This window comes from Xyrauchen texanus, chromosome 6, assembly GCF_025860055.1.
Source record: "Xyrauchen texanus isolate HMW12.3.18 chromosome 6, RBS_HiC_50CHRs, whole genome shotgun sequence".
In the NCBI taxonomy this organism is placed as follows: domain Eukaryota; kingdom Metazoa; phylum Chordata; class Actinopteri; order Cypriniformes; family Catostomidae; genus Xyrauchen; species Xyrauchen texanus.
In genome coordinates, this window is record NC_068281.1 from 4,566,490 (window position 1) to 4,581,475 (window position 14,986).

General features: G+C 40.3%; 1 protein-coding gene across 1 annotated transcript in view; it reads left to right on the plus strand.

The window, feature by feature from the left end:
- LOC127644517 (sodium channel protein type 4 subunit alpha-like) overlaps positions 1–14,986 on the plus strand; it is a 69,174-nt gene that overhangs the window by 35,715 nt on the left and 18,473 nt on the right. Inside the window, exons 10-17 of the mRNA XM_052127711.1 lie at positions 794–991; positions 2,176–2,343; positions 2,438–2,788; positions 6,900–7,029; positions 7,200–7,438; positions 7,634–7,807; positions 10,443–10,799; positions 11,379–11,795. Coding sequence (XP_051983671.1) covers positions 794–991; positions 2,176–2,343; positions 2,438–2,788; positions 6,900–7,029; positions 7,200–7,438; positions 7,634–7,807; positions 10,443–10,799; positions 11,379–11,795 — 2,034 coding nt within the window. The remainder of the gene's footprint in view (positions 1–793; positions 992–2,175; positions 2,344–2,437; positions 2,789–6,899; positions 7,030–7,199; positions 7,439–7,633; positions 7,808–10,442; positions 10,800–11,378; positions 11,796–14,986) is intronic.

Below are 14,986 nucleotides of genomic sequence, written 5' to 3' on the forward strand. Positions count from 1 at the left end.
TGTAAGGATGGACACCTGGGGGACAAGCAAAGTTTGTGTACACTGAAAAGTGTTGAAAATAAAAACTCACATTGTATTGTTCACCCACTGGCGACCTGTCCAGGGTGTCCCCCGCCTTTCGCCCAATGTTAGCTGGGATAGGCTCCAGCCCCCCGCGACCCTGTACACAGGATAAGCGGTTGACGATGGATGGATGGATGGATGGTATTGTTCACCCACCCCCTGCTTCCTCCTTCTCGAGAAAGACAGAGATTTACAACACCAAATTTTCAACTCATGGCTAACTAAAGTAATCCCGGTTTACCAGATACCAGGACTGGATTTATAAGGGATTATTCATATCTGTAATCATTAGTAAAGCACTGTTTAAAGGAATGTTCTGGGTTCAATACAAGTTAAGCTCAATCGACAGCATTTGTGGTATAACGTTGATAATAATCACAAAAATTATTCTCGACCCGTACCTTCTTTATTTAACAGAAAGCAAGAATCGCATGTTCAGTAATGCACTTACAATGGAAGTGAATGGGACCAGTCCAGAAACATTAAAATACACACTGTTTCAAAAGAATAGCCACAAGACCTAAACATTAAAATTGTTAACATGATTTTCATCTGATAAAAATCTATTTTATCAGCATGTTACAGTGTTCACCAGTGTTACGTTGTCATAACAACAAAGTTGTATTATTGGATAAAACTTTACACACATGAGCATAATAAGCTTTGAAATGCTTTGAACTAAGGGAGTCATATTATAAAGTCTATTACTTTTCTTTTGTCCTCTTGGCAGACTTTGCGGTCAGCAGGCAAGACCTACATGATCTTCTTTGTGCTGGTAATATTTCTGGGTTCGTTTTACCTGGTGAACTTGATCCTGGCAGTGGTAGCCATGGCGTATGAGGAGCAGAACCAGGCGACCATCGCAGAGGCCTGGGCCAAAGAAAGAGAGTTTCAGCTGGCAATGGAACATCTACGCAAAGAACAGAGGGTATGACTCCTATAAACGAACGCAATCTGAAATAAACAAGCTCCACTAACTGGAAGTCTGAAATGACACATTGTCATAAATCCAACCTGGTTAGACCTGTTTAAATAGTAATTATTAGCCGTGTTGAAAGTCAGCACGTGAACTTGCGATTAATCTCAACCTCAGACGGCATACCTATGGACCACCCAAGGAACATGCATATCGCACAGAAAATCTGTGAGAACATGGGCAGAAATTGACAGTCCTAATCAGATTGGATGACTTATACGTAATTTACGGGAATTGCACAAGTTTTTACCAGTCCAGTCCAATTGATAATATAAATTCCCACCCTACTGCTTTTTGCAGCCTGGTCCTATGAACATTAAACGTCCGTAGCAACAGTTTTGCAAAATGAAATTACGTGCCTTATTACACGTTTGGCTGCAGTTTCCCAGTGAAATGTCCAGCGGGGGGCGCCAAAAGTGAGTGAAATTGTGTCATAATCAGACAAGGTTTATAAGGTGAATATTAGATTGCGGTTTTAATGAGTAAAACGTACCTCCCATAGCCTAAACCAAACCGACAGTGTTCTAATAGAAAATTATAAATGAAAGCACATTTTCTGAAGCAACCACTTCATCTCGTGTTGCATCTATGACACTCTCGTCTCACGTTTCAGCTTGCATGACTGACAAGTCTCGATTCACAGATTTCCGAGGTGAGTTACCACACAAGCTAATCACATAGGAATAAGTGTGTAAATGTAGGAGGCTCTGTAATACAAGCATTGCAATATATTGTTTTTCAAATGATGCGTTATAGTAAAAGTGTTTTGTTATCTTATCATAGCAGTGTGTGAGTAGTAGAGTGAAAAATATGTTTATAAATTCATAATCAACTGTTGTTCACATGATTTGTGTGAAAGTGAATAAAACACACAGTTGTTGAAGCACTTCTAGTGTTCACCAGGAAACTGCGGCGAAACGTGTAACGCGGCACATAAAAGTCAGTTATTAATTATTCTAAAATGTGAAGAAAAAAAAAATGAGAATGAGTAAGTGTTTCAAAAACTTTGACTGGTAGTGTATATATACTGTATAGTAGCAGCAGATAAAATTATAGTAATTCAGTGGAATGAGAACAATGGCAAAATCAACTCATCCAGATGTGATCATGTTTTATTGGCTTTGGTGTATTTTAAGGCTTTAGCAAAACAACGTAGAAAAGAAGCTGAGCTGGGCCAGTTGGCGGAAATCTCCCAATCTCCTTTCACCCAGAAAGACTCCATGAAACCATATCGCAGCAGAACAAGATCGCACAGAACTCTATCTGAGGAGATAGAAGACAACTCACCTCCATTTGATGAGAAAGTATGTTTTGTTATAGTCTTTTTGGGTATTTTTGGAAATAGTGTGTATTGTAAAAGTCCTATATACATATCATTTAATTAATTTATTTTTCCAGCCAGCTCACCCTCTCCTAGCGACTCTCTCGTCTCATCCTCTGAGCACTCATCGCGGAAGCCAAGTCAGCATCTTTACTTTCTGTCCGCGAAAAAACTCTGAGGCCGACTTTGCCGATGATGAACACAGTGTCCTCGATGACATGCGGAGCCGGGCGGGCTCCATGGCAATGCCATGGCACAAGCGTCGTACGGGCAGCATCAGAAGTCACTCGTCACAGGTGTTGATGCCCACCTTCGCCCTCAATGGCAGACTAAACGTTTCTCTGGACCAGAACGGCATCACCAGCATCGGGCCACACACGCCCACCTCTTTGCCAACATTCAGCATGGAAAGTGTGAAGGAGGACACGGTCAGTGAAGCTTATATTGTTATATTAATATATTTTGATGATATTGGAAGTTGTCAAGTTGGATCGATAAACAAAAGAAAAATAAAGACATACTAGCTTCAGCACACCTTCAAGGTGAGATGTGTAGTTTCTGCGCCACTAGCAACATAAAATAACATTACAAGAATACTGACTGTTTCCCTTCTGTCACGTTGTCGACGTTGTGTCCATGTAGTGACACTAGGGGTCACTCTTCAGAGCCTCTGTTATCTCTTATCTTTGAGAAAAGGCCAATGAGAACAGAATTTGCATGCCCCTCCCCCAGACCTACGGGTATAAAAGGAAGGAAGCGTGCGTCAGTTTTTTTCTTCAGAGTCGAGTGGTTGTGTTTCAATGAGCTGAGTAAAACCCGCTGCTGTTCCACTCACCTCTAAATAGCATACGCTCTAAAAGAGTATATATATTTCTCTAAAACACATTGACGTTGAACATCTTTTTAAAAACGTGTCTTTTTTAAGATGCCCTTCCGTCTTTGTGTCATTCCTGGATGCGGTCGTTACCTCTCTTCTTCTGACAGCCACGGGTGCTACCTCTCGTATCTGGGCAGAGATCACACAGAGGCAGCGTTTGTGGATGGCTCATGTTCTCACTGCGAGAACATGACCATGGCAACGTTGCGGTCGCGGCATTCCTTCTTCCGGGGGAAAGCCACTCTAGCCGTCCCCCATGTTGCGCCTTCTACCCACGGGTATAGGGCCATCGTGGTTTGCACTGGAGGCGATTTGGTGAATTTAAGGGCCGCGGTTTAGCCGAGTAAATGCCCGCGGACCACCCATTCCCCAGCACGCTCGTTTGCCCACGTCCGGATCTGAGATGAGACCGGCTTGCATTACGGGCAGTCTGATGTCTCTTTCGGAGCCCCCGAGCTGGATGAGAGTTTCACCGCTGCATCGGAGAGCATCTTGGCATACTCCGACGCTGAGGACTTGATTTGGCTAACGCCTTCGGGTGTACCGGCCCAGTGTGAGGCCTACGCTGAGCTGTCCGTTATGCTTACCCGGGCCGCCGCGATTGTTGGGCTGGACTGGAACCCTCCGTCCTCCCCTCAGCCCTCGCGTCTAGGCGATTGGTTCCTGGGTTTGGGGCGCCACTCACAGCCTCGCCCACCCCAACGGTTCCTTTCTTCCCGGAGGTGCATGATGAGCTGACAAAGTAGTGGAGGGCACATTTCACTGCCTGAAACCAACTCCCTGGCTCATCCGCTCTAACTATCCTTGTCGGCGGGGTGGTCCACGGGTACATGGAACTCCCCCAGCTGTATAAGGCAGTTGCAGTGCACCTGTGCCCCACCTGGCGGACTCGACCGTCACACCCCTCCAAGGTCTGTAGGTTTACGTCGTCTCTGGCGACCAAGGCCTACAGCGCCGCTGGACAGGCCGCCTCCGCCCTGCACACTACAGCCCTCCTGTAAGTCCACCAGGGAACGGAGATTCCATCAGGGAACGCTAAGATTCCATCAGTGAACGGAGGTTACGACAGTAACCGAGACGTTTCCTAATACGTTTCCTGAAGACACCCATTTTCTGCCATTTGGTTTTTCAAACAGATAATCCCACCTTAAATTCACACCATTGGCTGAGTACCATAAATGTAGCCCATATTAAGGGAATATGAAATGCAATTAATATAGGATTTACTGCCCTCTGCAGCCTGTGGTAAAATGTTGAGATCAATTAATTTTTTTAAATGGAGTGTCTATTTGCACACTGATGTAAATAGTATTTGCCACACAGTGCAACTATTTGCACCCCAATAATCTGGTGGAACAATAGAAATATACAATAAACTAAACAATCAATGTCGCTGCAGTGGCATGGGGTGTAAAGTCAGTGTGTGATTGTGTAGTATTGTCCTAGCAACTGCGGTACAAATCCGCATTTCGTCCCACTCTTTTTCCCATCCGATTTCCTCTATCCATCCAGATAGATAAAAATGAATATAAATGTTGATTTAATTGCAGTGATTTGGTCATGTTTAATGTCAAGGTGTGCAGAGATGGATTTAATCTGGAGGCGGGGGTCTATTGATCGAACTCATTCCTGTGGCTTGACATCGCTTCTGTGTAGATTGCATCACTGTGCAGTAAAATTGTAACCATGTTTCTTTTGGCAAAAACCATAGTTTTAATTTATATTTGCATTTTTACATTAATTAATTTGGCCGACACTTTTATCCAAAGCGACTGGTGGTGGTGTAATGGGCTAAAGCACATAACTGTTAATCAGAAGGTTGCTGGTTCGATCCCCACAGCCACCACCATTGTGTCCTTGAGCAAGACACTTAACTCCAGGTTGCTCCGGGGGGATTCTCCCTGTAATAAGTGCACTGTAAGTCGCTTTGGATAAAAGCGTCTGCCAAATGCATAAATATAAATATAAATAAGCAAATCATCTTAATTTTACAAATTACAAAATTTCACTAGCATTAGAATAGTATTCAAAACAGATTAAATTGCAGCAAGAATTTTTAAAATTTTTTTAGCTCATGGAAAAGATGAGTTTTAATTTTTTTCTGACAGAGAGTGAGTCGGCTTCACGGATGGAGTTGGGAAGGTCATTCCACCAACGTGGTATGATGAAGCTGAAAGTCTGTGAATGTGTATTGGTGCCTCTTTGTGTTGGTACAACAAGGCGATGTTCCTTAGCCGACAGCAGGCTTCTGGTGGGCGTGTAGCTCTGCAGAAATTATTTTAGGTATGCTGGAGCAGACCCAGTGACTGTTCTGTATGCCAGCATCAGAGCCTTGAATTTGATACCTAAAACAACCAGCAGCCAGTGGAGAGAGACAAAGAGTGGTGTAACATGTGCTCTCTTTGGTTCATTAAAGACCAGACGTGCTGCTGCATTCTGGATCATTTGGAGAGGTCTAATAGCACATGCAGGAAGGCCTGCAATGAGAGCGTTACAGTAGTCCAGTCTAGTTATGACAAGGGACTGAACAAGCAGGTGTGTGGCATGTTCAGAGAGGAAGGGTCTTATCTTCCTGATATTGTAGAGTGTAAATCTACATGACCTTGCGGTCTTTGAGATGTGGTCTACAAAATGTAGTTTGTTATCAATGGTTACCCCTAGATTTCTGTCCATTTTGGAAGGCATTACTGTAGTTGAACCCAGCTGCACGGGGATGTTGTGTTCAACAGCAGGGTTGGCTGGAAAGACAAGGAGTTCGGTCTTGGCTGGGATGAGTTGCAGGTGGTGTCCTTCAACCAGGCCGAGATTCGAGCAGTCACTGTGGTGTCGTTGGGCTGGAAAGACAAGTAGAGTTGCATGTCGCCAGCGTAGCAGTGGTAAGAGAAGCCATGTGCCTAAATGATGGGTACTAGTGATGTTGTGTGTGTGTATATAGAGAAGGGAAGTGGCCCATGCACTGATCCCTGAGGTACCCTAGTAAGTAGCTGATGTGGCTTGGCTACCTCACCTCTCTAGGCTACCTTGAAAGACCTACCTGCGAGATAGGAATTAAACCAGTCAAGCACACTTAATGCAATGAATGCGTTAATGCATTGTGGCAGGGCGGAGGGTGGGGCTGGGTCGTGATTCCGCACACCCAGCCCCTAATCAGGATAATCAAGCCTCAGAGAGGGATAAAGGCCGACTGGAAGCTGCAGTGTGACAGAGAGAGAGAGATTTACGGACAGCTGTTCGACACCTTTGTGTGTTTGTCTTTTTGTTTAAGTTTTGTATTAAAATATGATTTATATTCTCTAGCCAGTTCTTGCCTCCTCATTACCATTAATCCCTTGCATGCACATGCATGAATACAATTGCCCTTCTATGGTGTTACTACAGTAATATATTGTTAATATAGTAAACATGGTTAAACCATGGTTACTGTAGTAAAAACAAGGTTATTTTTTTCTAAGGTAAGGTTAGTTTTAGGGGTAGGGGTTAATGCAGTGTGTCTGTGGGACTCTAAATAAACACAATAAACACAATAAACACACTGCAGTGATGCCCATACTGTATGTTAGTATTTATATATGGGTGCAAATAGTATCTGACACAATACCTTAATCAGGTATTGTTCTCTAGTGTTGTATTATTTATGTGTTGATGTTCATTTTGATTGACAGGAGCCAGGGTATCAGAAAGACCAGACCACTGCAGTTCTCAAGCCAACCATTTACATGAAGGATGAAGTCCCGCCCCATCGCAGGAAGAGAGGCCTGAGCTCTGTCAGCTTCTTCAGTGATGCCATCGATGGTGAGATTGACATTTATCTTGGTCTTAGTTTGTCCAACCATTGCATGATCTTTCTCACTTATTTTTGAGTCTGTTTCAAAGTACAAAGTTAGAAAGCTAATTCAAGGTTCCTTGGTTTGTATGCTGTCTTCTTGGTTCCTCATGACCTTCATCTCTCTGGTTCCTTTTAGAACTTGAAGAAGCTCATCAGAAATGTCCTCCATGCTGGTATGAATTTTCCAAGAAGTATCTGATCTGGACATGTTCTCCAGCCTGGTTAAGACTAAAGAATGGAGTTAAAGTCATGGTGATGGACCCCTTTCTGGACCTGGCCATCACTATTTGCATTGTGCTCAACACATTGTTCATGGCACTGGAGCACTACCCCATGACTGACGAATTCAACAGCATGCTAAGTGTAGGAAACCTGGTAAAGACAATTGAAGTGATGGAACGAAATATCAGCCTGGCTTATATTTTTCCTACTAAGGTGTTAACTTGCCGATATTCTCCTGTTCACGCACATTGTTGAAATTCTTGACCTCTGTAAATGATAGCTAGATTTATCACTATGTTTTAAGCATCAGAAATTAGAATTTCAATGTAGCAATCTTATTTTCTCTAGGTGTTCACTGGAATCTTTACAGCAGAGATGATGCTGAAGGTCTTCGCTCTGGATCCATATTATTACTTTCAGCAGGGCTGGAATATCTTTGATGGAGTCATCGTGTGTTTGAGTCTGATGGAGTTGGGTCTTTCCAATGTGGAGGGTCTATCTGTCCTCCGCTCGTTTAGACTGGTAAGTTTAGATTCTGTTTGGAAAAAGACATGGCATATTATCTAGATTGGATAAAAATTATTTAGACTATTTATATAAAAGCCCATTTACAGTCCATTTATGTAAAAGGGCAACAACCAAAAAGTGAGCAAAAGAAAGAGTTTTTTCACATGCATGATTGAAATGTTAAAGGTGTTGTACTCAGTGTTAGCCATTTTGCTAACTTCTGCTAAAATTGGCCAAACGTCACACTACACTTTTATTGTGTTGAAGTCATGTTGGAATGATTGCATTTTCTTCAACGTTGTGCACTTTCAGCCCTGTGGATTATTAGAAAGTAGTCTCAAAGTTTTTCACACTATTATTATTATTATTATTATTATTTATCTACTTATAATGTCCAGTGATTCTGCACAATGCACATGAGTAGTAGGAGATTCAGGTAATTATTTATTTTTTTTTTTTCATTTGAAAGTCATGAAAGTTTTCACTACAATGTCATTTCCAGCACAAAAAAATGGATGACTTCTTTGTCTTGCTAAGGCTTATTTCATAAGTGTCATTTTATGCATCCTAAATACATAGAATTAAAGGAATATTCCAGGTTCAATGCAATGCATTTGTAATGTTGATTGAATGTTGAGGCACTTACAATGGAAGTGAATGGTGCCAATCTTTGCAGGTTTAAAGGCAGAAATGTGAAGCTTATAATTTTATAAAAGCACTTAAATGAATTCATCTGTTAAAAGTTGTTTAAATTGTCATTTTAGAGTTTGTTGACATTACATCGTCATGGCAATGGAGCTCTAAAATTGGCTATAACTTTACACAGAAAAGGTTAGTAAGTGATTTTATCACACTAAAATCATGTTTACATGCGTATTGTTTATATATCTTGTGGCTATACATTTAAAAAAGTGAGTATTGTAATGCTCAAAAATTGGCCCAGTTCACTTCCATTGCAAGTGCCTCACTGGAACGCAGATTTTTGCTTTTTTTTTAATAAAAGGATGGATGAATAGAAATTCATTTTCGTGGGAGTCAACATTATGCCACAAATGCTGTCAATGGAGCTTAACTTGAATTGAGCCCAGAATATTCCTTTAATTAATACATAATTTGGCAAAATTACAGCTTGATTTGTAATTACACCCAATAAAATTATATTTACCTTGACGTTTATTTCAAACTTCACTTGTCTCATATTTCATCTCAAGCATGCTTTCTGACATGTTTGTTGACTTGGATAACAAATACACCAACTTTAAGAAGGAACTTTATTAGGGGCAGAATTGTTTTGTGTGGTGGAAATTATGCTGTGGGACAGTTGTAATTTTGGAAAAAATTAAAGTTTAATAATTTAATAATTAATTAATTAAATAAATTATTTTCACACTATAAAAATTGAAATGGTTTATATATTTTTTAACTCTTTTTTTTTGTGAAAATGTCATAGATTGAAACATGTATAATTAGTATTTTTATAATGGATTTTCAACGTTTCAATTTTTTTGTTTTGAAAAAAAAAGCAACCCCATGAAAGTGCCCAAAGTTGAAGAAACACCAATTGAGCGCAAATGTATGCCACCATAAATTCATAATTTCAAATGGGAAACTCAGGATTTTCTTTAAATACCCAATGAAATGTCTTGACCAGCATATTGTTTTGTCCTGCATTGACGCATTTCCTAGTGAAACAGAAAGTTTGTGTGACTCAAAGGGCGTGTCCCATTTTTAAAAATCGCAAATAGGGTTATAAAGCAGTCAATGGAAAGGAGGAGGCGAGAACCGGCTTGACGATACAAATCATATTTTAATATAAAACTTAAACAGACACAAACACACACATGACGGACATGTCCGTAAACTATCTCTCTCTCCCGCACAGTCCTCTGCAGTCGGCCTTTATCCCTCTCGGAGGCTTGATTAGCCTGATAAGGGACCAGGTGTGTAAGATCACGACCCGGCCCCGCCCTCCGCCCTGCCACAATGGTTTACTCACGTCAAGCCATAAACTATTAATTATTTGGTCTATTTTCCCAAGAAGAGAATAATTTTAAAGGTGTATTTAGTTATGTATTGTTTTGGGATTGGTCTTCTGTTTTGCACTGTGAATTGTGATTGGTCTGTTTTTTTCCATTTATCTGTTTATCCATCTATAGTCAACTTTATTTTTTTAAATATGTAATTAGAAGGCATAATTTATAACTCCTAATCTGGTGCTCCTTTAAGTTTTATGTCTGTGTTTAGATTAACTGCTTTATGAAAACACAACTGTATATAATGATGCATGACTTCCTCAAACAATAATAATGACAAATGTGGCAGGTTAATCTATCTAAACTTGGTTGAACTAATCCTGAATCCTTGAAATCCTTGAACTAAGCACTCAACCATTAGTGAGATTAAATATTTTAGTGTAGACATCTCAAACTGTGGGCAATACTTTCTTTTATTTCTACATTGTTCATGCATCAAGTCCCCATGGCTCGGAATCGAGCATAGGGCCTTTAACTAACTAACTAAGTAATATTGACATATATTGAAGTAAAATGGGTTATGAATGCCGTTTCAGGTTGACTTTAAGAAGGTATGAGTTATGAGAGGTTTTCTGATGGAAATTTCATTAATTATTTTTGTTTGTTTTTTTATGCAGCTACGAGTTTTTAAATTGGCTAAATCATGGCCCACCCTCAACACGTTGATAAAGATCATCGGTAACTCCGTGGGTGCTTTGGGTAACCTGACGTTGGTGTTGGCCATCATCGTCTTCATCTTCGCTGTGGTGGGCATGCAGCTGTTTGGAAAGAACTATCAGGACTGTGTTTGTAAGATCAGCTACGACTGCACCCTGCCTCGCTGGCATATGAAAGATTTCTTCCACTCATTCCTCATCGTGTTTCGGGTGTTGTGCGGGGAATGGATCGAGACCATGTGGGACTGTATGGAGGTGGCCGGACAGCCGCTCTGTATTCTGGTCTTCATGTTGGTCATGGTTATAGGAAACCTGGTGGTGAGTAGGAGAGATAGTACTGTTTTCTGCTCAGTTTGTGCTGATGTGCTTAACATGACAAATAATAGGCAGTAAGTTATTCAATAAATAAAACTGACTGTGACTGATCGCTTTACATCTTGTCTAAGTGGGCAGTTCTTGGTTGGGATCAGATGCAATAAAGGCAGACCTTAGACCTTACTCTTGAAGGACTAGGCTGTTTTTGGAAGCTCATTATGTATTACAGCACAATTGCCTCACCTGTTTAACATCACCTTGTTTTTGTTTTTAACTCGTCAGATTGTTATTAGTTCTAAATTCCTCTGTCTTTTGGAATGAGTTGCAGGCATCAGTTTTTCAGTAGTTCAGTTCTAAATCTGTCATCATTTACTTGTCATCATGTTGTTATAAGTCCATATGACATTCTTTCTTCTGTGGAACAGAACAGGAGATGTTAGGCACAATGTTAGCCTCAGTCACCATTCACTTTCAGTGCAACTTTTTCCATACAATGAAAGTGAATGGTAACTGAGCCTGTCAGGTTGATGTTGATGTTATCATCTAATAGCCACTGAAGGTGTTGTCTTGGTCTATCTGTAGGTCCTGAATCTGTTTCTGGCTCTGTTGCTGAGCTCATTCTGCTCTGATAATCTGTCAGCACCTGATGAAGATGGAGAAATGAACAACCTCCAAATCGCCATCGCTCGAATCCACTGCGGTTTCACGTGGCTGCATAACGCCATCAAAGACCTCTTCAGCGGTAACCTAGCGCGGCACAGACAGAAAGCCAAGGAGGCGCAGCCGTCCCTGAAAATGAACCACACAGAGTGCAATGGTGGTCTGGGAAGGTTCAGGCAGTACAAAGAGAAGTGCATTATGGCAGATGCAGAGGACAGTTACATGACCAATCCAAACGTCACCATCTGTGTGCCCATTGCCCCAGGAGAGTCAGACGTGGAGTTCCTCGAGGAAGAGGATGAAGACACGGAGTCGTCAGAGGATGAAGAGCTGAAACAGGTGAGAGGTTTTGAGTGGTGAGCAACAGAGATTCTTTTGAGCAAGTTGATTTGAATTTGAATATTTTTTAAAAGTACTTTTCCAGTAATCTCAAATGACTGGAAACGTCATGGAAAACTAAACCGATTTTTATGAGCCAGATCCAAAACACCTTAGTAGGCGGTTTGAAATCCGATTAAAATCAGATTTTTTTAACGCATCTCAGTCAAATAAAAAAAAATGTCATCATTTGTTGTATGATGGGGTGGCATGTCAGGTGTTGTCACATTAAAGGCACTGACCGCTTATGATAGAGATCTTTAAGGATATTTGGTATGCGACATTTAGAAGGGAACAGTTCAATTGCCTGCATTCTCCACCATTACATGTAGGATATTTAGGGGTTGATGAATTTAGAAGGGAACCATTAAAGTGCCCATATTCTAACACCAATATACAGTATGTAAGGGAATTTGGGTAGGCTAAATTTAGAAGGGAATTTAGGGTCACAAAATATGTGAGCTATGAACTAAATTAAACTGTCCTTATTGTACATTATTAGATAATGAAATGTATAATGGAATTAGTCGAGTTCGACAACCATTATAAATTAGATAAATTACAAATATCTAGATTATTTGTCTGAACAAATTCTCCACCATTAAAATCGTAATACAACGTCTCGCTCACAATTTCTGCTGTAAGGAATTAGCTTTAATTAGTGAATTATGATTAATTCAATTATTGGAGTGATATTATTCTCATGTCTTATTAAAAATAATATCACACGTATTTAGGTACAGCTTTGATGTGAAATCTTTTAGAAACAGGGATAAGATTATTAATCAAAATATACCACAGTCATGTCGTCTTTGAGTACAGACTAAACATAAATCTAGTCTAACACATATATACATGAGACACGTTGGTGAGAAGAGTGGTGGTAGTGTAGTGGGCTAAAGCACAGAACTGGTAATCAGAAGGTCGCTGGTTCGATCCCCACAGCCACCATCAATTGTGTCCTTGAGCAAGGCACTTAACTCCAGGTTGCTCCAGGGGGATTGTCCCTGTAATAAGGGCTCTGTAAGTTGCTTTGGATAAAAGCATCTGCCAAATACATAAAAGTGACAGAATGTCACTCTTCTCGTACCGAGTGAAAATGAACTTTATGGAGTCTGTTGACAATGCCTTATGAACCATTTTACCTTATTTGAGTCTACATCGATTTGCTATCGGATTAGACAAAGTATTCAACTAATACACCAGCACTATATTGGAGATGTACTTGTGTGTTGTGGTGTTTCCTTGTGTTCTTTGTGTAGCTTGATTCTTGGCTCTTGGTCGAAAGGTTTTGGACCTCTGTAAGATCGAAGAGTTATTGTCTGTATGAATGATGAGGTTGGCTTTGAAGCGAAGCCTTCGCATGGGTGTGTGAACCGTTGAGAGTGAAGAGCTTCCTCGGTACATCAAGTCCCGAGCTTCCTTGGACCTCACATGGCATGGATCGTGTTCTGATGAGATCCAGAGAAGACCACAAAGTCTGAGTAGACAGCGGAGCAGTAGAGACAACAGAAGAGAAAAAGTGTTCTTCCTGTTTGGAAACATTTGAACTAAAATTGGCTGCATCCCCAAAGGTGTCCAGTGCCAATCAGAAGGTACTTTTCAGAGTCACATGGTAAACTGGGCTGTCTTTTCTGACAGCTGATTTATGGTCCTTTGTTTCAGATTCTTACCAATCTCCTGCTCAAAAATAGTGCATATTGCGGCAGGGTGAGGGCGGGCCGGGTCGTGATCCTACACATCCGGTCCCGTATTAGGCTAATCAAGCCTCCGTGAGGGATAAAGGTCGACTACAGAGGATCGTGCGGGAGAGAGAGACACACATGACGGACATGTCCGTAAACTATCTCTCTCTCCCGCATGATCCTCTGCTGTCGACCTTTATCCCGGCCCTGCCCTCCGCCCTGCCACACATATTTAATCATGGACTTTTATATCTTGAGAATCGTACAAGCTTCCTCCATGTAACTAAGCGAGCGTTTGCATATCAGATTTGACATTCTTTCATTAATATTTGTACGTGTAGGTAACAAAACATGAAAATCCCTGGTTACAAATCATATTGGTTAATTCCTTGGTTATAAAACAAGGATAAAACATTACACACATTTTAAAGAGGTACATCAGGCTATAATCATTCATTTGTCAGTTATACATGTTACCACAGTTCAAAGCAATTGTCAGAATTGCCTAGCAAGTCTAGGTATTGTATGAATCGTGGATTTAAATGCATTCTGTACATTTTAGAAGGTTGATTCAGCAATGTGACTTTGTGTGAGATGTTTCTGGATTAAGGAATGTCCTTTTTAAAATGCTGTTTGCTGAACCATGATCACGATGTCATGCGATCTGATGAGTCTAAGTGTAACAAACTGGTTTATATCGGAGGACAGAATCTTGTGTGTCCCGAGTCTCTCAGGAACTCCAAGAGTGTGTGTTCTGTCTTTTATTGCTTTGACCTTTGAACTTAGGGCCTCTATGCAGAGAGGTTTTCAAGATGTAGATGAAGCCTATGATAAATTTATATCCATATTAACAACTTTTTATGACAAAAACTGTCCTCTAGTAAAGAAAATGTGGAAACAGAAATTTGCTGAAAAACCGTGGTTAACAAAGGGATTCCAAAAATCATGCAAACGGAAAAATACACTATATAAGCTTTTTATTAAAAAAAGAACTAAAGAAGCAGAGCAAGCATATAAGTTATATAAAAACAAACTGACTAATATTATTAGAAACCGTAAGAGAGAGTAGTATAGTAAAACATTGGATAATAACAGAAATAACATAACAAAAACATGGAAAATATTAAATGAAATAGTAAGAAACAACGTTGGAAGGACAGGATGCCCAACCTATTTTATGACAAAGAATAATATAATTATAAGTGATAAGGAACAAATTGCTAATGAATTTAATAATTTTTTTGTCAATGTTGGTCCCAGTCTGGCTGGGGAGATTGTAGGAATTGATAGGAAAAGTAGAACGGAAAGAGAAACGGGTAGTGTAAATAAGCAATCAATGTTTATAAGAGGAACAGATGGAAAATAAATAATTGATATTGTTAAATCATTTAAAAATAAGAAGTCAACTGACTGGAATGATATGGATATGTCTGTGGTAAAACATATTATCGAGTGTGTTGAGAAACC